Raw genomic sequence first — 22,856 nt, 5'->3', positions numbered from 1 at the left:
TTATCTAAACGAGAAGTTTAAAATCCGCATTGATGGTACCCGTAGTTACAATAGATACAGTACCGTACTAAAACGCTGTCCAAAATATTTAGAATTAAAAACAGATGCATGGAGTACCTAAGTTACCAAATTACACTGCATATACATGTATGCTCGAAACATCCAACAGTACGTGCTCCGCATTTCCATTGACAAATTAACTGATGTGAATGAGAAACCTCACGTTTTGTGGTGTAAATCAAATGTAGAATAGCGTTTTCTGTATGGTACAGTATTAATGCTTTGATTTGGATTCAGTTCCCCCCCCCCCCCCAACAAATATTTTTGAACAGCATTTACAACCTACTGGTACTAATATACCGAATATAATAAAAGCATCAGTTCTCGTCTCTTTTTGGTACAACTCTGATTTTTACAGTTATGTACAGAATGCACATTTGCTGTTAGATTTCCCAGACAATACAAATTTTATTGTCGTTTTAATGCAGGACCACAATGGAAACTACCTATATGCTAATTAAAATAAAGGCTTTATTATTATTATTAAACAGACACTTGATTTGCTTTTGTTTTTGTACTGAACTGTAGTTCATTGTGCCATTTAGACAGTCTGCACTGGTTGCATATTTGGCTAGCCTTTTGTCATGATCTCTTCAAGTAACTTCTTAAGCATTTTTGAAATTGCTCTCTTTAACTTTCCTTTAAGTTGTCGTTTACATAAACAACACCCATACTTCACAGGAGGCCCCATACTTGGTTACATTTATTCACTAGCTGCATGTTGGAATCAATTATTTGTGATCGTCTTTAAGACTGCATGATATGAGTAAAACTTAGCGTAAAATGCCAGAGACAAATCATAAGGGGAAATCTGATAATTTATAAGGAAAAAAATAAGAAGGAAAAATTGGTATTCGAACCAGATATCCAATCTGGGCTTGTCCAAAACTTCAGTGAGACTGCCGCTATACCACCTCGGCTATCTATCCCATAAAGAATTTTCGAATTTCAAGCGATCAAAAGTCACCTGTCGAGGACATACAAATTTTCTTAATAATACGAGAGAAGTTATACACAAGCAATGCCTATATAAGCCTTCTTTAAGGTACAAGGTAAAGTCTACATAATGATTTTCATGAGAAATTACAATATAATTATATGATCATTTATGATACAAAGGAACATTTCATTTGGAGCTCCAAGTGACTTCCTAATAATCAAATTTTATTTACTGCCTATGATAATAATAAATATAACATAACTGATGCAATCAATTATTCAAAAAAAAATTCTGAAATCAATTTGATTGATTGATTAAATAGTTTAAAGTCCCTCTTGAGAATTTTTCACTCATATGGAGACGTCACCACTGTCGGTGAAGGGCTGCAAAATTTAGGCATATCCTCGACGCTTGCGGCCTTTGAACAGGGAGTGATCTTTATCTTGCCACACCTGTTGCGACACACTGCCTCGGTTTTTGCAGTCTCATCCGAAAGACCGCCCCATTTAGTCACCTCTTACGACAAGCAAAGGGTACTGAGGACCTATTCCAACCAAGACCCCAACGGGATTAAATTCATTTGAATTAAAGATACGTTCATTCAATTCATGTGTGCAACAATTCAAACATGCATTAGAAATGTCCATCCTCTATGCAATAACTACAGTAATCAAACTGGGGCCTTGATTTCTTTTCCAGATTACTTTCCACTAAAACTGCATTATTTTGACTTGATCATGTAAATGTACTTTTCATCCATATCAAATTTCTCTGGTGGTTTTTCCTCCTAAACGTGGGAAAGTGCAAACACATCTACATGTATACAAATCTTACAAAAAGAGAGATTCACAAAAATAACTCTTAATAAATGAAGTCTGTGAGGTCTTTTACACATCATAATCAAATTTCTTTATTTCCATAAAACTAATGAGGTAAAATGTCACATTTGAACACCAGAATCAAAATCATAACGACACAATTGTATGACAAATACCACTGAAAATGGACAGTTCTGCGTTCGTGTTGTAAGGAGTTTTATGTACAATTACTACACAATCAATACGCCAGTTTTGAAATACAAACTCTTCTGTGTAGGAGGTGCATTTAGTGGGATTTGAATGCCAAAGTGGGACAGAGTGGACCTACAGTCAGATAGGAAGACAATGAAATGTATCAAAAGTGGACTTCTCTTTAAATATGTAAATATGAGGAATACAAAATGCTATCGAAAGAAATGTTTTACTAAAGTGGAAACATAAAAACAATGTCATATTTGCAAATGTCTTAGATATGGTACTTAAGACCAACGGAATCAGTGGTATGATAAGAATTCCATGTATTTAATTACTTCCTAAACACATTTTACTTACTTAGTTTGTTTATCAGTTGAATTCAGGTGACCAAACAGCGTATGAGAAATTTACTGAGTACGTTCACGGAGTGATGAATATTTGTCCCACTCCCGCATGTAAACAAATTGTTTCGCGCCTTACCATGCACTAGAGTTCTCCAAAGGGAAGTACCTTGGACGCATCTCGAAACCGGCGTATATATGTATTATGAACATTTTCATTTTGAAATTAATTCTGTGAAGAATTGATATACATATATAATAAGCAGAGTTCAAAGTTCAAGTCTGGAGAGTTCGGTTCGGGTTCTTATAGTTTTCATATCAGTATGACAAAAGTCACTTCACAAAAAATAAAATAAAATGGAAAGATGATGTTGAATAATGAGATTTCCCCTTTGAATGTTCTATAAAATCATGGTATGATTAGCAGCCATTAAATCTCGCTCCATTGTCTGTTAACGGTACTGATGCAGTGGCTCTGTCTTCTCATGAATATGGTTACGCATAAAAAATGGCTATGTCAGTCCAAATCTCTCAGCCCTCTTTTGTTTCTTGGCCTAGGAAAAATATTAAAACATCAATGAAAATGATATAATAGAAATGCACTATATATACAAGCTGGGATCTGTGTGAGCGGTCACCTCTTATAAAACATACAGGTTAGGATCTGTGTGAGCGGTCACCTCTTATAAAACATACAGGTTAGGATCTGTGTGAGCATTCAGCTCTTATAAAACATACAGGTTAGGATCTGTGTGAGCGGTCAGTTCATATAAAACATATACAGGATGGGATCTGTGTGAGCGGTCAGCTCTTATAAAACATACAGGTTAGGATCTGTGTGAGCGGTCAGCTCATATAAAACATATACAGGCTGGGATCTGTGTGAGCGGTCAGTTCTTATAAAACATATACAGGCTAAGATCTGTGTGAGTGGTCGGCTCAAATAAAATATATACAGGATGGGATCTGTGTGAGCGGTCAGCTCTTATAAAATATATATAGGCTGGGATCTGAGTGAGCAGTCAGCTCTTATAAAACATATACAGGCTGGGATCTGTGTGAGCGGTTAGCTCTTATAAAACATAAACAGGCTGGGATCTGTGTGAGCGATCAGTTCTTATAAACATGCAGGCTGGGATCTGTGTGAGCGGTCACCTCTTATAAAACATACAGGTTAGGATCTGTGTGAGCGGTCAGCTCATAAAACATATACAGGCTAAGATCTGTGTGAGTGGTCAGCTCAAATAAAATATATACAGGATGGGATCTGTGTGAGCGGTCAGCTCTTATAAAATATATATTGGCTGGGATCTGAGTGAGCAGTCAGCTCTTATAAAACATATACAGGCTGGGATCTGTGTGAGCGATCAGTTCTTATAAAACATATACAGGCTGGGATCTGTGTGAGCGGTTAGCTCTTATAAAACATATACAGGCTGGGATTTGTGTGAGCGATCAGTTCTTATAAAACATATACAGGCTGGAATCTGTGTGAGCGGTCAGCTCTTATAAAACATATACAGGCTAGGATCTGTGTGAGTGGTCAGCTCAGAGATCCAGGAATTTCACTTAGAATGCCAGGTCTCTCACTTAGAATGCTGGGACTTTCACTTAAAATGTCGGGACTTTCACTTTGAATGACAGGAATTTCACTTATATTGCTGGGACTTTCACTTAGAATGCCAGAACTTTCACTTAGAATGCTGGGAATTTCATTTAGAATGACGGGATTTTCACTTTGAATGCCGAGACTTTCACTTAGAATGCCGGGAATTTCACTTAGAAATTCCCTTCAGAATAAACTCACATTGTCCACTCACCTCAGGTTTTGTAGTAGACCCCTCCCCCTTCAGAATAATATCACATTGTCCACTCACCTCAGGTACTGTAGTACATGTAGCCCCCCCCCCCCCACCCCACCCCCCCTCCCCCCCTTGTTCAGAATAAACTCACATTGTCCACTCACTTTACGTTTTGTAGTAGCCCCCCCCCCCCCCCCCCCCCCCCCTTCAGAATAAACTCTACAGCTTAACATTGTCCACTCACCTCCAGGTTACCATCTGATGAAACTGTCCCCACACTGACCCCAAATCGTTCTTTCCTCTTTAGAAGACGTTCCTGTTCGACGGACTGAAAAATAAATCACAAATTAATGGCAAAAATTGATAATAACATCCCTATTCTCTAAGTTCAAATTCAGAGTAGTATGCTCTAATCATTTGGGGAAAAAATTCTATCCAAAGATGAGATGTTCATGCTGGCTTTGTAGCTGCAAATGGAGGAAAAGGTAATGTCTACAATGCATCACTGAACTCAAATCAACTCTTCGTTACCCGCCTCAGCCTTCAATTTACTATGCTATCAAAATAAAGATTAAAAAATACTGGTTGTTACATTAGAAATAAGAACAGTAGCCAAGTGTCAGTGTATGTAATGTGTAGACCATGATTGATTGATAGGACTTGTTTAACGTCCCTCTCGAGAATTTTTCACTCGTATGGAAACGTCACCAATACAGGTGAAGGGCATCAAATTTAGGCCTATGCTCAGTGCCTTAGGCCATTGAGCAGTGAGGGTTCTTTTGCGTGCCACACCTACTGTGACACGGGACATCCGTTTTAAAGGTAACCTCTAAGGACCTGTGACATTCACACCTGATGCCAAGCATTTAATGATGGAATTGTCACTACCTGTTGTAACGACTTAGGTATGTTGAGGCTGGTATTCAAACCCTGACATTCTGCATACGGGGCGAATGTTCTACCTCTAGACCACCACGACAGTGTACACCATGAGAGTCCTAAACAACAGAACTTAATAAGAGTTCTAGACAACAAACCTTAATCAGAGTCCTAGATGACAGACCACAACAAGAGTCCTAGACAACAGACATTAATGAAAGTCCTAGACAACAGACATTAATAAAAGTTCTAGACAACAGACCTTAATAAAAGTTCTAGACAACAGACATTAATAAGAGTCCTAGACAACAGACCTTAATAAAAGTCCTAGACAACAAACATTAATAAGAGTCCTACACAACAGACTTTAATAAGAGTCCTAGACAAAAGATCTTAATAAGAGTCCTAGACAACAGACCTTAATAAGAGTCCTAGACAACATACCTTAATAAGAGTTCTAGAAGACGGACTTTAATAAGAGTTCTAGACAACAGACCACCATCAGTCTTCGACGTTAACCAGTGGCCCGATGGCCGAGGCCAGTAAAATCGGGATCGGGCTTCTTAAAATATTGAACCCAGGAGTCCGGCGGGCCTATAAATGTTTTTTTATATGTTCTGTATATATTACAAATAAAGCGCGAGATTGACTCAGACTTTGTCATGACTTAGTAGTCAAATTTCGCATAGAAAAACAATCAACCATGCTGCCTTTTCTGAAGTATAGGGAGGGGGCTCATCCGGGAAATTCAAAATCACCCTATTGTATTTCACAATAACAACCATCAGATCGTACGAGGAGAAAAGAACGAATATTCATGCCCCATTGGACCGAGGGTAGGTCTTGGCTAAGATTTGATTCTGGAGAAAACAAAATGTTTGTACGTGGTGTATACAAAACAAATTAGAACATGAGCTGCTGATGTCATCTGCGAGATTAATATGTTGAAAAATAAAATAAGATAATCGAGATCCTTCTAATGTCAGTTGTTCTCTAACTATGATCATCTTGACCTGTATTTTCCTACAGTAGAACTGTGCATGTATCTATAGTTTAGAATCAGCATGCAGCACCTTGCAAATGACCAGTGGTCAAATTAGAAAAAAAAAATTGGGCCTCTAAAATATTGTTCGGGCTTGGACAATTATTATACTGGGAGGCCCGAAGGGCCTGTGCTTCACAAAGTTTTTCGTGAAGACTGCACCATAAAAGTCCTAAACAACAGACATTAATGAGAGTCCTAGATCACAGACCTTAATAAGAGTCCTAGACAACAGACCTTAATAAGAGTCCTAGACAACAGACCTTAATAAGAGTTCTAGACAACAGACCTTAATAAAAGTCCTAGACAACATACCTTAATAAGAGTCCTAGACAACAGACCTTAATAAGAGTCCTAGACAACAGACTTTAATAAGAGTCCTAGACAACAGACCTTAATAAGAGTTCTAGACAACAGACCTTAATAAAAGTCCTAGACAACATACCTTAATAAGAGTCCTAGACGACAGACCTTAATAAGAGTTCTAGACAACAGACTTTAATAAGAGTCCTAGACAACAGACCTTAATAAGAGTCCTAGACAACAGACCTTAATAAAAGTCCTAGACAACATACCTTAACAAGAGTCCTAGACAACAGACATTAATGAGAGTCCTAGACAACAGACTTTAATAAGAGTCCTAGACAACAGACCTTAATAAGAGTTCTAGACAACAGACCTTAATAAAAGTCCTAGACAACAGACCTTAATAAGAGTCCTAGACAACATACCTTAATAAGAGTCCTAGACAACAGACCTTAATAAGAGTCCTAGACAACAGACCTTAATAAGAGTCCAAGACAACAGACCTTAATAAGAGTCCTAGACAACAGACTTTAACAAGAGTCCTAGACAACAGACCTTAATCAGAGTCCTAAACAACAGACCTTAATAAGAGTCCAAGACAACAGACCTTAATAAGAGTTCTAGACAACAGACCTTAATAAGAGTCCTAGACAACAGACCTTAATAAGAGTCCAAGACAACAGACCTTAATAAGAGTTCTCGAAAACTGACCTTAATAAGAGTCCTAGACAGCAGACCTTAATAAGAGTCCTAGACAACAGACCTTAACAAGAGACCTAGACAACAGACATTAATACGAGTCCTAGACAAAAGACATTAATAAGTGTCCTAGACAACAGACATTAATAAAAGTCCTAGACAACAAACCTTAACAAGAGTCCTAGACAACAGACCTTAACAAGAGTCCTTGACAACAGACCTTAATAAGAGTCCTAGACAACAGACCTTAATAAGAGTCCTAGACAACAGACATTGATAACAGTCCTAGACAACAGACATTGATAAGAGTCCTAGACAACAGACCTTAATAAAAGTCCTAGACAACAGACCTTAATAAGAGTCCTAGACAACAGACCTTAATAAGAGTCCTAGACAACAGACTTTAATAAGAATCCTAGACAGCAGACCTTAATAAGAGTCCTAGATGACAGACATTAATAAGAGTCCTAGACAACATACCTTAATAAAAGTCCTATACAACAGACCTTAATAAGAGTCTTAGATGACAGACCTTAATAAGAGTCCTAGACAACAGACCTTAATAAGAGTCCAAGACAACAGACCTTAATAAGAGTTCTAGACAACAGACCTTAATAAAAGTCCTATACAACAGACCTTAATAAGAGTCTTAGATGACAGACCTTAATAAGAGTCCTAGACAACAGACCTTAATAAGAGTCCAAGACAACAGACCTTAATAAGAGTCCTAGACAACAGACCTTAACAAGAGTTCTAGACAGCAGACCTTAATAAGAGTCCTAGACAAAAGATCTTAATAAGAGTCCTAGATGACAGACCTTAATAAGAGTCCTAAACGACGGACCTTAATAATAGTCCTAGATGACAGACCTTAATAAGAGTCCTACACAACAAACCTTAACAAGAGTCCTAGACAAAAGACCTTAATAAAAGTCCTAGACAGCAGACCTTAATAAAAGTCCTAGACAACAGACCTTAATAAGAGTCCTAGACAAAAGATCTTAATAAGAATCCTAGACAACAGACATTGAGAACAGTCCGAGACAACAGACATTAATAAAAGTCCTAGACAACAGACATTAATAAGAGTCCTAGACAAAAGATCTTAATAAGAATCCTAGACAACAGACATTGATAACAGTCCGAGACAACAGACATTAATAAAAGTCCTAGACAGCAGACCTTAATAAGAGTCCTAGATGACAGACATTAATAAGAGTCCTAGATGACAGACATTAATAAGAGTCCTAGATGACAGATATTGATAAGCTTGAATCATAATGCAACATTTGATTCTTTCCTCCCTAAGAGTAGCTTTTGTTTTGGTCATCATCTCAATCCTTTTAAAAGCTTAAATCGAAAAATACCAGAATCACTCTGATCCTTTTACAAACAAATACCCTGGACAATGCAAAACCACAACCTTGAACTTTGAAACCTTGAATCCATTAGCAACTTGAACAAGGCAATAACACAACCCTGATCTTTGACCCTACAAATACCTTGGACAATCCAGGTGCAACCACCGCTCCAAATCTTTCTGCTCTCTCCTTCAATTTGTCAGAATTTGCCACCTGTAAAATAAGAATACATCAAATCCAATGAATCATAACAATTTCAAACAAAAAACTGTCAGTAAAGATTCATCTGATCTAAAAATCAAGTAATTCGTGTTATACACACACGTGTACTAGACATTTCTGTACAGTCCATGTTATACACACACGTGTACTAGACATTTCTGTACAGTCCATGTTATACACACACGTGTACTAGACATTTCTGTACAGTCCATGTTATACACACACGTGTACTAGACATTTCTGTACAGTCCATGTTATACACACACGTGTACTAGACATTTCTGTACAGTCCATGTTATACACACACGTGTACTAGACATTTCTGTACAGTCCATGTTATATACACTTAGTCTAGATATTTCTGTACAATCCATGTTATACACATGTGTACCAGACATTTCTGTATAGTTCCTATTCTTTTCTACAGTTGACACACAACACTTTAAACATTTCCATCCACTTCGTCATCAGATTTATCAACTGATCCTGAATTACCACATGTTAAGATTAAGAAGATGAGATTCACCACATGTTGAGATTACAGAGGACGAGATTCACCACATGTTGAGATTACAGAGAATGAGATTCACCACATGTTGAGATTACAGAGAACCGAGATTCACCACATGTTGAGATTATAGAGGATAAGATTCACACATGTTGAGATTATAGAGAATGAGATTCACCACATGTTGAGATTACAGAGGACGAGATTCACCACATGTTGAGATTACAGAGAACCGAGATTCACCACATGTTGAGATTACAGAGGATGAGATTCACCATATGTTGAGATTACAGAGGACGAGATTCACCACATGTTGAGATTACAGAGAACCGAGATTCACCACATGTTGAGATTACAGAGAACCGAGATTCACCACATGAGATTACAAAGAATAAGATTCACCACATGTTGAGATTACAGAGGACGAGGACTACCTTGGACAGGACAGGTGCTACAACTGTTCCGAATCTCTCGGCCCGCTGCTTCAGTTTGGTAACATCTGTTGCCTGTAAAATCAATTTATAATAAAATGACCTACGGGACTGAATAAAAATATACTAATATTAAGAAAACAAAATTTATTCAAAAGTTTGGGGTGGAAGAGACAAAATGTAATCTGATCTAAATTTTTTCTGAAACATTTATAAGCATGCAATTGTTGTCACCACGTTTTCATGTACATGTAATTTAGAATTCACCAGTCATCAAATATTAGAATGTTAATTTGTTTATCATTCTTTTCTACTCCTCACCACAATTTTTCAAGTCCATTCAAAAACAAGCTGACAAAGGTCACAAAAACAGAACGCCCCCATCATAGTTGCCAACTCACCCAATTTTGTAGGGTTACACCCAATTTTTCGATCCGTAATCTGATAATCATTTAGGACCCAGTGGGTCATCCCTTTCACTACATTTCCAGATAATTTTGTTTAGTAAATTATATCGCGCTTGTAATTTCCAATTTGCAACACAAACTTGGATCTACGTAAACAATGCCAATGGTCATGTACATCACAGAGAAGTTATGAAAGCTGAATTCAGATCTGAACCTAGTCTAAACAATGAAACCTTTAATACCCTCCTATCTTGTAAATTTAATCAATCTGTGTCCAACTTTGAATATTGTCCATCTCCATCAGTCTTAAAACATTCAAAATGTGTCACTGTCAGTTACTATGCTTCTCTTCAATAAATACGAATACACACATTTCTGTTGTAAATATTTTGGAAATATAAACACTTATAACACATATAGTCCTCGTAATTATGTCGTGAATGCCGTTTCGAATTATGACCAGATTTTTTGCTTTCCAAAGAGGGTCATGACCCTCTTTTTACCTGTTGGAGGATGGCAACTATGGCCCCCATACGTACAGAGAACATGAATTATTTCATGGTGGTTTTAGTGAAAGTAATGTTTGATTCATTTTTATGTTATTCTTCAAATAAACAAACAATTGAAAATTAATCAGAAAAGTGAATAGAGTATGTAAGACTTTTGGCCATTCAATATACTAATACTGAAATTTTTCTCAGAGAGAGTTATAGTGTTTCTGATGAAACTAAAAACACAAGACTTACAACATCGGATGTGATTTTTCCATTACTCGGTGGAACAGGCAGTCCAAACCTACAAAATACGGAACAGCACACGTAAGCCAACTACTATAGTGCACACGAAATTTACACTCATATGTGGACAAATTATGAAAATGCAAGTTTGTTTGAAACACACCATTTAATTCGCTGAAAAAAAGTTTTCATATTTCAGTAACATGTTGCATAAACTGTGAGAATGCCATTCACTCTGACATTTTTGTTTCAATTTCATATAAGCATGTAATAAATACATTTATTATATAGCTAATAAATAGTCTATTATAAAGTCTGCGTAAAATCTTGAGAATGTTAGTGTTCAATATCCTGAGAATTTATTGAACACTAACTTTGCATTGCATAAATTGTGTGCGCCCAAAATATTCAGAGTATGAGCGTTCAATATTTACCTTACCATAACGACGTAAACAAGCCAATGCATGCTGAATATTGAAACAAGCCAAAATGACGGGTTTAATATTGAACAGTTAAGAAATGCATGCTGATATTGCACACTTTCACCTTAGATGCCAATATTGATGAATTCTCATCTATTTTGTAGTATTTTGAGTGAATAGGGATATAATTCAACAACTAAATACTTTACCTATATAATAAAAGGGTTATTGAACTTATATTGGTGAATATTAGCTGTGTCAAAATGCACTCACAAGCTTGACATGCATTTTCACAGCCAACTCGTGCCAATATTCACCAATACAAGTTCAATAACCCTATAATATGTAACATATTTATCAAGTCATGATTTAAATTACCAATGCGACATAGAGTTATAGCATAACTTAGCACATACAACTCATTCATATGAATATAATCTTCACTGCGTTGTGGTATGACTCCATGCTTGCATTTTAAAAATTATAATTCCTCAACTAAATAGCCAAATAATGTCCATCATGTTATGTGATACGCCCATCAGACATGAACGGATTACTTAACAAGTATATATTGGTAAACTTTTCTCGAGTAACAAGAGATTTGGTGCCGAGTGAAGCAAGGGACCAAAATCGAGTGGCGAGAAAAAAAGTTAACATTCTTAGTACATGTTTCACATGAGAAATGAAAACTCTTTGTGGTCTCTATTTAATTTATTACAACCCTTCCGTATTTTTTATCCTTTAATCAAGATCACAGCATTTATCTTGATCGGTGCAATTTTGTATTAGCTAGATTTGATCATTTGTGCCCTCAAGGGGAGTTTACCTGTATTTAACAGCCAGGTAAGGATGCACAGCGAGTAGTTTTCAAATATCATTAGGTTTTTCGTACACATTCAATATATCTTCATGTTTCAAGAGTGTCTGTCATGTCTTTTCAAATGGATTTAAGCTAAGAAATAACTAAAACTATTGTCTTGGACATGTTCGGGCATGATAGAATATACTTCCATGCGTTTCCAAGATATAATTTCAGACAATGATCTTGAAATCAGACTATTTGGGTGACGAACAAAAACGGATCAGATATGCTGATGGTGATATAAAACTGTCCCTGTGTCTTTTAAATTTGTTTCAATTGATAGATTGCTGGATGTATCACTTTGTGACTCACACACACACACACAGAGAGAGAGAGAGAGAGAGAGAGAGAGAGAGAGAGAGAGAGAGAGAGAGAGACATACCCATTGAAATACTTTATTTTGATTATATTTGCTTCTGTTTTACGAACTGTAAAGCTTTGTGATTTTAGTTAGTTGTAACATCTTCTAGTTTTTCACGAACATACGCTTATATTTGCAATATAGCTAGAATGTATAAAAATGCATATGGTGCAGCAGTTTTATTTCAGAGAGAGAGAGAATTATTGGTCTAATAATTAGAAATACAAAGGTGCGGTTAACCAACCATGAAGTTTGGGGTGTACCAAGTTATTTGGTACATGCAAAAAATTTTTGTTCGAGGTGTGAAACATGTACTAATTTTTGATTGTATAAAGAATGCCACATAACTTAAGGAGTGATAAATCATTTTCGCTCTCTTCTTAGAGTAAATCTTATCAATTAATCTTCAACTGGACAGATGCAGTTTAGCTCTTATCAAAATGGTCTTTGCATGTCCAAATGAACTTGAAACATTGTGACTTAGATCATTACTATCATGAAACAAATAGAGTTACTGAATCTGCTGTCTTTGTATTTTTGTAGTACAATATTACATATTTATATTTAGAAATAAAATAATCATAATACAGTACTCCCTCGAGGGAGCACTGCATATCATCTGTTATATAGCTATAATCTACATTGCATTTCTTGATAATATCATTTTTGAATAAGATTACTGCAGTACTCATACATTTGTAGGGATTATCTCCCTTAAAACAGTCTACAACAATACACCTTGTCTTAGACAATCATACAAATACACTTGAAAATATTTCCCAAATCCAATACATAGAAATTTTTTTAGAAAAATCAAAGCAAATATAAATTGCAAAATGAACAATTTTTTTTAAAGGATAATTGTACACCAACATCTACACCATAATATAAATGTATATACTTGATTATTATAGATTGATTAATGTTCGTTATCTCCACCGTTCACATCATATACTTAATAGCATAAATCCTATAACAGTGAAACACTAAAACTCCATGCTCCTGAAAAATTACTAAGTCCAATTGTAGCAAATTTGACCTTGACCTGTCATTTATATTGACCTTGCAGTTCAAGGTGTATGAAGTTTGTACAGTTCAAAAACAGATCAGAAACAATGCAATGGTGGTGGTTGGGGGGTCATAATTTGTCATCCACTGACCTTTCAGCTCTAGTCTTCTTTTTCAGATCATCATTTGTTGCTCCAAATCTTTCTGCTCTCTTCTTCAACCTCTATAAGAATAGAAATACATATTGAATATATATTATATATCAAAATATCAACCCTGTGGCCAGTTTTGTTTAGACCTTCAGAATTAGGTACTTAAAGAAGACTAGAATTTTTTTTTTAAAAAGTCGAATAAACTACACCAGTAGATACTCAAACAAGGGCGTCGGCAAAGGGGCAGCAATAATTTTGCAACAAAAAAAATGAATAAAAACAAAATACAAAATTAGAAGATTTGTAACGGCGATATCTACTCGTTGGAGTGGCGAGTAGATCGACAATCTGTAGTCAATGGAGCGACAACTGTGAAAACTATTGGGATGTACAAGTATGTCTGTATACCTGTACCTGATGGGTGTAAACAATAAAAGGGGCTTCACTTCTGTAAGGGGCAAATTTTCTACAAATTGTTCATTAATTTTGTCTAATTAATTGGTTGATCGATGTTTGAAAGCTTTAATGAATCTAGGTTGTAAGTCATTAATTCTCTTTTTCGAAAAATATCAGATATCTATGAGCATATAAATTAAAGGAAAATACGGAAAATTAGTTAAAATTCAATGTCTAAAGCAACTTGTTGAGATTTTTTTCACTTATGTCACACTTCCTCTGACAAACTAGTCACGACTTATACATCACTCTCTCTCACAAACAGAGAGCTTCCCACATCTTCCTCTGACAAACTAGTCACGACTTATACTCTCTCTCTCTCTCTCTCTCTCTCTCTCTCTCTCTCTCTCTCTCTCAGAGCTACCCACATCTTCCTCTGACAAACTAGTCACAACTTATACACACTCTCTCTCTCTCTCTTACACACACAGAGAGAGCTACCCACATCTTCCTCTGACAAACTAGTCACGACTACTTTGGTCTCCGGTTTCTTGTTTTCTGCCTCTTCTGTCTGTGCATCATCCTCAACATCTTCTTCAGTGTCAGCCACTTTTGACTGGCTGAAAGAAACAAAATTTCCCTTACATTATAACACAAAACATCAACAATCACAAATAACAAGTGAGAATAAAAACAAACAAAGTAGGGGTGGAGAAATCAGTGGACATATAAATATGTTAAATCATTACTGAGCACTGAACCTTTGAATTGCTGTGCCCTGGTCCTCTGATAAAATTATTTCCTCTTCATCTTGCAAAACTTCATCTCCCTAAAAACAAAGCAGAAACACATAAACATTTCTCTCTGTTTACTAGCTTTGCTTTAATCAAACATGGTTTAAAATAATCTATAATTAAATGAACCCTATAATGAAAGGTGAAGATAACGAACAGTGATCAATCTCATAACTACTATAAAGCATAACAAAATAGAGAGTTGGGCAAAAATGGACCCCTGGACACACCAGAGGTGGGATCATAGGTGCCTAGGAGGAGTAAACATCCCCTGTCAACAGGTCACACCCGCTGTGAACCCTATATCTTGATCAGTTAAACAGAGTTATCCATTGTCAAATAATTTCATTAATTGTACTAGCATATCCGGACCTGTGAAACTTTATTGAGATCCATCAAACTTTTGTGAGACTCCACTGTAACTACGAGTACCGGATAATCCGATTCATCTTCACACTAAATTTCTGCTGATTACCAATGACTACAAGTATCAGATTCATCTTCACACTAAATTTCTGCTGATTACCAATGACTACAAGTATCGGATTCATCTTCACACTAAATTTCTGCTGATTACCAATGACTACAAGTACCGGATTCATCTTCACACTAAAATTCTGCTGATTACCAATGACTACAAGTACCGGATTCATCTTCACACTAAATTTCTGCTGATTACCAATGACTACAAGTACTGGATTCATCTTCACACTAAAATTCTGCTGATTACCAATGACTACAAGTATTGGATTCATCTTCACACTAAAATTTTGCTGATTACCAATGACTACAAGTACCGGATTCATCTTCACACTAAAATTCTGCTGATTACCAATGACTACAAGTACTGGATTCATCTTCACACTAAAATTCTGCTGATTACCAATGACTACAAGTACCGGATTCATCTTCACACTAAAATTCTGCTGATTACCAATGACTACAAGTATTGGATTCATCTTCACACTAAAATTTTGCTGATTACCAATGACTACAAGTACCGGATTCATCTTCACACTAAATTTCTGCTGATTACCAATGACTACAAGTACCGGATTCATCTTCACACTAAATTTCTGCTGATTACCAATGACTACAAGTACCGGATTCATCTTCACACTAAAATTCTGCTGATTACCAATGACTACAAGTACCGGATTCATCTTCACATTAAATTTCTGCTGATTACCAATAAAATGTTAATTGATATCAAATTAAATCTAACACCAAATTACCATTGAGTAGCTGGACAAATAAAAAAAAATTCAAGTATTCAAACAAAATGAATCAATAAGCCTGCAGTTCCTACGAAATGAAGAATTATAGATGATAGATGTGCTTAATAGAGAAATTATTTAATTTGTAAGAGCGTACCTCATCTTCAACACCGATGTCTTCCTCACCTGTAAAGAAAAAGGCACCGTCATACTGCAATTACATGTTTAAAAATGTGAAGGAGGAATGGCACGTCATCAGAGTGGCTGACTTCCTTACGAAACATGAATGAAAGTATAAATATCAGCATTACTTGTGTATTCCTTTCAGATCTATTTTTTAGTTGCCTAGCTTGGTAGCTCAACATGTTGACTAGTGATCTGTAGATTTTGTGGGTTCAACTTTAGCAGGGTTTAAATTTCTCCCCCCGATTACTTTCTTCTAAAACTGTAATTTAAACTAAATAAGACTAATTTGAAAGTTTTCAATTTCAAAATATTATTGTATATTTTTACACTTTCCATCAAAATGTCTAATGGATCTTCCCTGTGGTGGCACTGGTTATAGAACGCTGATAAACCCGTAGTCCTATTTACAAATCTATTTTAATACATATCTACTTATATTACAAGGATATATATATATATATATATTCAAATACATATAATTCACAATAGCTTTCACCTTCACTGTCAAACTTGATCTCCCCTTTTTCACATGGAGAGTTCCTTATTAATCCATGTACACAGGGCCATTTCTCAAGCAAGAGACATGAATTTATCAACTTTTATATTATAGTGTTAAATCTAAAGCAAACTATCATGGCGCCACGCCATGCCCTTTTTACTTGCACCATGCCCTTTTTTCTCTATAAAATTTTTAAAAATATTTGTTATAATAATATGAACAAATGTTCTTTATTTCACAAGGTTGATTGAAAAGTTTAAAATCAAGACAGCAGGTATTAACTTTTAAAAAAGCTAAATGATTATTCTATTATTATCATAGTATGATACAATAAAAGTGCCCCAAAATTGTCTTGCAGCGACGAAAAGTGCCCTTTTGAACATATGACATGTGTGCCCTCTCTAGATCCTAGATTTAACACTAATATTCATCTCTGAAACTTCCATCAATTAAGAGAAACAGATTTAACAGTAAGGGATATACTGCAAACACGCTTTTTGAATAATAACGCAAAGGAATTATTTTACACAAGCAGAACTTTATATTTTTTAAAAATAACACATTATCGTTATTTTTTTTAATCTTACTTGTTCATTGACTGCGTCTGCAATCTTTTGTTTATTGTATTTCACATCGATAAATATTGCATTCTGGGATTCAAGTATGCAAAAGAAGATGTAGTGCGCAGACTCCAAATGACAATAGTTAATGGTGGCATGTAGCAGACAGAACTTAAAATAACTTCACTTGTTATTATGAGATGTTATTTACATTTTTGGGTGAAATTTTTATCGACAAATTAACAATTTTTCTGACTTTTCCGAAGACTTAAAATACTTTCCCTGAATTAAGCAAGGCTTTAAATGAAACAAACGTTTATTTTTGTCTTGGTGCATTAGCAAAAATCTGTTGTGCATGTGGCGTTAAGTGAGAGGGTTGACATAAAATAACATAAACAAATTAACTAAAATAACCTATTTGAGTTATTTAGAGTACTGCACAGTATTTGATGATGGACAGGGGAAAGAGAGGTAACTCAGTGTGATAAAAAGATAACATACACGCGTTATTTTTCTAATAACATGTTTGCATTATGACCCTGACTGATTAGCTCAGAAACCCTAAACATAACTCTCCTCTCTAGCTAACTCCCACAGCACTCCTGAAAAAAAAAGGGCTAGGCGACCAGTGCCTTGCAACTGCTCCTTCAAACACACAATCTCTACATTTTACAATAACGGTGATTTCAGACTGTTTGGTTCGATGCGCAAATCATTCCCCCACTACCTGCTACTTACTCTCATACTGCACTTCACGACGTAATTCCAATCAACGATTCACTATAGGCCTTGAAAGATCTAGAGAATTCCGAAATACGATATAATTTTATGGAATGGTAAATGGAAAAACAAAACAGGACAAAGTTCGTTAAATTTGGACGATCGGTCTGTAAATTCGGACAGTCTACTTTGATCCTGGTCATGATTTCGGTTAATACTTATTTAAACTTTCATACTCGAAACAACCCCCCTCCTCCAACTCACAAAATCCAATATTTATAAATGATATGGAAATTCTCAAACATAATAATAGATATTTAAATATTTGCATACATGTCTGAAGAAATAATTTGTTTCACACCCTTATGAGTGTCCGTGTTTAAATTTCCATAGGAAAATCAGTCCAGTAAATTCGGACACTATTTTAAGTGCATTTTATTCATTATTCTGTGTGAACTTTATTGTTTGTATATTTAAAAAGCGCATTTTTGTACATCCTAATTTATCCTAAATTCTTTTTTAAAAGTTTTAAAAAATTTCTTTACTTGCAAATACAATTTTTCTATGACTGCAATAGGTAGTCAAATTTTTCAAGGCTCGTAGCTTTTGAATGAAATGACCATTATGGTGTTTCTTACAGGAAATAACTATTTATATGTATCCGAATGTGTCATTTTTGAGACTTCTCTGTATTCTTCGTAAACAAAGGAACAAAACTAAGAAAACAACACAAGTAATAGAAGGATTAAGATATTCAATCAAGGCTTAGAAATATTGCGCCAGAATTTCCCGGTTGGTCGAAATTACCGGCATTTATCCTAGAGCTTTACGACACATCTGATTTCTAAGGTGCGTTATTCCTCCTAAATGCATTTTGTGATGGGAATGCTCACTAGAGTCCCAATGTGAAAATGGTGCTTAAATATTTTTTCTTACCAGCTGCTTGCAATGCCTCATTCAGCCGATTTACAAGTTCCGTTTTCTGTCCAGATGTCGACAGGCCAAGTTTTTTCAATTCTGCCTTCAGTTCAGCCACCTAATGAAAAAGGAGAAAAATATTCTATCTTGTCTTAATCATTCCTCGAAGAGAAAATTCAGATTAAAACCTTACAGAATGAATGCGTTGCACATGTTTTGCAAATGTTTTACAGATGTAAGACTGTAAGTCAATTGCATTCTTTAGGGAAAATGAACTCTTAAAAATATGATTGCTTGAATTTCCAACCTTCATTTTCGATAAATCTGCCTCTGTAAGCGACATTCTAGAAGTATTTCTATTTCTATTTGTAAATTTCTTAAAAATTCTTTTTATAGTTTCAATTTCTACGGACTGTTTTCATCTTCAAACATTGAAGACTTCCAAACTTTTTTGTTAGGCCAATCCAAATTTATTCGATCAAGCTGTAGCTATTATGATGCTTGAATTTACAACCTTTATTTTCGATATACCTCTGCAAATGACATCTTAAAAGTTGGAGCATCTTTTCCATTATCTGTCTCTAAATTTTAGTATCTACAGACTCTTTAAATGAAAGCGGAACAGAAATTGTGGTAATTCAATCCAAGTTTATTCGATCGCACCGATAAATAGCATTTACGGTCTTTGGAGTATGAATCAATCTCAATCTAATTAAAATTAGCTGTTTAGCCTATAGACACTGGTAAGTTGCCTGTATTGTATTTTACTAATCCAGCATATCATGTACTCTTAAAATTGCTAATTTTTGTCAAAATACGTGTCTACATTAATATTGCACCACAAGAACATGTTTGAAAAACTCCACACATAACCTGGGTTTATGCTAATTTTTTATTTCTTTTCCTACAACTCCTCTGAAAGATGTAATCGTTTCACGCTTTTTGTAAGCTTTAGAGATTGGCCTTCTACCAGTATAATAAAATACACAATGTATGAAACAAAAATTTGTAAACAAAAAAGGGGTCCCTGTTTCGGGGCACATTTTCCAAGTATTGTTTTTTTTTTATACCTGTAGAAGGCCAATCTCTAAAGCTTACAAAAAGCGTGAAACGATTACATCAATCGAAAGAGGGATGAGATAGACTGGGAATTCACACATTTCAGAGTAATTATTGCCACCAATTTTTTTTTTTTTTTTTATCAAAATGGGGGGGGGGGGTAGTAATATCCATACTTCAGGTGCCTGTGATCATTTTCATAACTCCTAAAATGAATACAGAATTAAGAGCTGGGCAAACACGGAGTACTGTACTGTAACATATCAGAGGCGGGATCAGGCGCCTAGGAGGAGTAAGCATCCCCTGTCGACCGGCCACACCCGCTGTGAACCTTGTATATATATATATATATATATATCGACCAATTAAACTCATAGATGCTTGTGTACGGAACATGTCCCATTGATTCCCCCTCCTTGTATTTTTGAATGGTATTTTGTGTATTCTTTATAAGATATTAAACTTTATTTAAATGGAATACACAAAACTCCCATAGGAAACCGGGTTTTTTTTAAATATCATATCCACTGTCATGATCGTGTGCATGATTGGACAATACAAGATGACAGACGGCATTTCCAAACAAAGGTAGGCTATTAAACTCTTCATTTCACCGACTTATTAGACGACGAATTTATGAATTTAAAACACTGCCTGGCCAGGGAGGCATCATTAAGTTGATTGGTTGTTGGAATTCTTACTCATGTACACGTGGAAATCTTACTCATGTACACGTACAACTGTAAATTCATTGATTGAAGTTGACGATGTTGCCTCGATAGAACTCCAAGCGGACGAAGATGTTTCTAATCATGTTTTTATGAATTTAAAAAAGATAATTTCGGTAAAATATACTCTGCACATATCTTTTTATGAAAACTTGATCCAGTGTATGCGATTTGTCCCTTAAATCTCCTTAGTTAAATGATATAGCTTGACTTGAACATTTGCTTACAAATGTGCAGTATTGGACTATGGTCATTTCCACGATAAACGTGCCAGATTAGACCTCGATTTTGGTTCTGGATTGGACCCTTTCTTAACATTTTTTCTTACAGATCGACTTGCAAGTGAATGAAGTGTGTTCTATTTAATGTATCCTACTAAAACCATGGTTTTGACAAACTTAAAAGAGCACGTGGAACAAGGAACTATCAGTAAGCCGGAAGAGCCAGCTTCAAATCATTTATATGTTTGAGAATTTCACCGTGCACAAGAATCAAAAGTTCTGCGACACCTTAGAAGGAGCCTTGTTCTTGAAGATCAATATGTTGAAAAGTCTTCATTTTGCAGAAGTAAATACATTTATATTGTATACACACATGTAGACCATGTTCGATTCCCAACCACTTAACATTTGTGATGTCTGCATGGAATTATTAAAACTGATCATGGTTTGACGTATAATAATCTCTTCAGGCATGATGGTTTACATTTCACAAAGCTGTTCAATGACAATAAAGACAATAAGATGTTGAGGTGTTCATGTTTTCAATACTTAATCATCTGTCCACATGCATTTGTGCTTTTCATATGTTTGCTTCTGCTGGAACCAGTTTTGATTGTTAAAGCGGGATTTATTATCTTTTGAAAAAATTCCCTATCATTTTAATTCTAATTATCTTGAGTGCATATGTCATGCAAGATATCGTACCCTTCTAGGATAATTACTTACTGTAAAAGTGTTTGTTGGAATGTAGTAAATATCAGCATTTTTGTATTTTAAAACTTTTCGTTTCTTGTAATTACATTGAATTCAACCTTATAGTTCATATACTGATGAAAGAAAATAAAAAAGGATATTTTCTCAGAAATTCGCAATATCACTCCTGTAGCTGAAATATGAACCTAGATGAAAAGCAGTTTTGTCTATGGTGGGTTTTTTTTCCTTCAATATTTGCTGCTCAGATGAGAGGTTACTCTTTATTACAATTTTTCACTAGTTGTCATCAGTTGAATAAAAATGCAATGACATTGAAATATATTTAATAACAAGTAATAATTAAGAACACTTCTGGTTCAATGAAATAACTAATCAACATGTGTAAAAATCAATATAAAAGATTAGCAGTATCTTTGTAAAACAAAGCAAAATAAATTAATAATAATCGTTTCATAATGTGCATAAACGAATATATAAAACGGTTGCTATGGTACATGTATGCAACTCGTATTCAGAAAACAATGTAAATATTTTACTTCATGTTTCTTTCATAATGCGCAAAAGTGTGTGTTGCACTGGTCACAAACGAAGACAATTTCTCTGGTTGGTGGTTCGTTTTTACATGCCTACGCACTCCAGAATTGGTCTTGAATTCCTGACCACAGGTTTCGCACATTCAAAGTGTACCGTACCCATCTCATGGAATGAAGTTCTAGGTCTTGATACCTGAAACAAAGGAGAAAATCTATACAACAGAGTTTGGAATTAGGGAATATGTAAACGGAACAATTGAATTCAAGAAATGTCGAATTTATATTGTTACAGAGGATTATAAAATGATGATAATTTCTCACGTGTTTTATAGATCAAAATGGCCTTATATGTCCTGGATACGAACAGTCAACGTTGCATCTGGTCGTAAGCAAAGATTGATGATTCATGTATAGATCTGCTATTGTTTATATTTGAAGGAGATAGCCAATTGATATTTTTACAGTAGCCACTGTCATCGTTGGGAACTTAAACGACGATGTAATTTGATAACAGTAAACAAAAAACTTCAAAATACAGAACGGTCATGTTGGAAATGTCTTAGAATCTAAGCTACAGTAATCAAATTAAAATATGATAAAGTGAAGTTGAGATTCGAAAATATAAAGGACCCCCCCCCCCCCCCCCCCCCCAAGTAAAAATAAATAAATAAAAAGGGGGGGGGGGTCCAATCCACAACCAAAACTGAACCAGAACCAATCCAGCACGTTTATCGTGGAAACAACCATAGTCCAATCCT

At 35.3% G+C, this 22,856-nt stretch overlaps 1 protein-coding gene across 1 annotated transcript; it reads right to left on the bottom strand.

The window, feature by feature from the left end:
• Nucleotides 1-1,882: 1,882 nt before the first annotated feature.
• LOC125667509 (SAP domain-containing ribonucleoprotein-like) lies at nt 1,883-19,288 on the bottom strand. The gene is made up of 11 exons (XM_048901043.2): nt 19,151-19,288; nt 18,862-18,961; nt 16,118-16,146; nt 14,711-14,778; nt 14,455-14,569; nt 13,554-13,624; nt 10,758-10,806; nt 9,608-9,679; nt 8,585-8,656; nt 4,401-4,484; nt 1,883-2,908 (listed from the first exon to the last, which is right to left on the bottom strand). Exons 1-11 carry the CDS (start codon nt 19,184-19,186, stop codon nt 2,867-2,869), a joined length of 738 nt encoding a protein of 245 aa, XP_048757000.1. The 5' UTR covers nt 19,187-19,288; the 3' UTR covers nt 1,883-2,866.
• Nucleotides 19,289-22,856: the final 3,568 nt, after the last annotated feature.

This window comes from Ostrea edulis, chromosome 10 (assembly GCF_947568905.1).
Source record: "Ostrea edulis chromosome 10, xbOstEdul1.1, whole genome shotgun sequence".
Classification (NCBI taxonomy): domain Eukaryota; kingdom Metazoa; phylum Mollusca; class Bivalvia; order Ostreida; family Ostreidae; genus Ostrea; species Ostrea edulis.
This window is presented reverse-complemented; position numbering and strand designations above follow the sequence as displayed.

What these genes read in the sequence shown, in the direction of transcription:
- LOC125667509 (XM_048901043.2), bottom strand. Translation starts at nt 19,186, where the DNA reads ATGTCGCTTACAGAGGCAGATTTATCGAAAATGAAG. An exon ending in TGAGGCATTGCAAGCAGCTG is followed by an intron (nt 16,147 to 18,861) that starts GTAAGAAAAAAT and finishes TTTTCTTTACAG; the next exon opens with GTGAGGAAGACATCGGTGTT. An exon ending in CAGGGCACAGCAATTCAAAG is followed by an intron (nt 14,570 to 14,710) that starts GTTCAGTGCTCA and finishes TGTTTCTTTCAG; the next exon opens with CCAGTCAAAAGTGGCTGACA.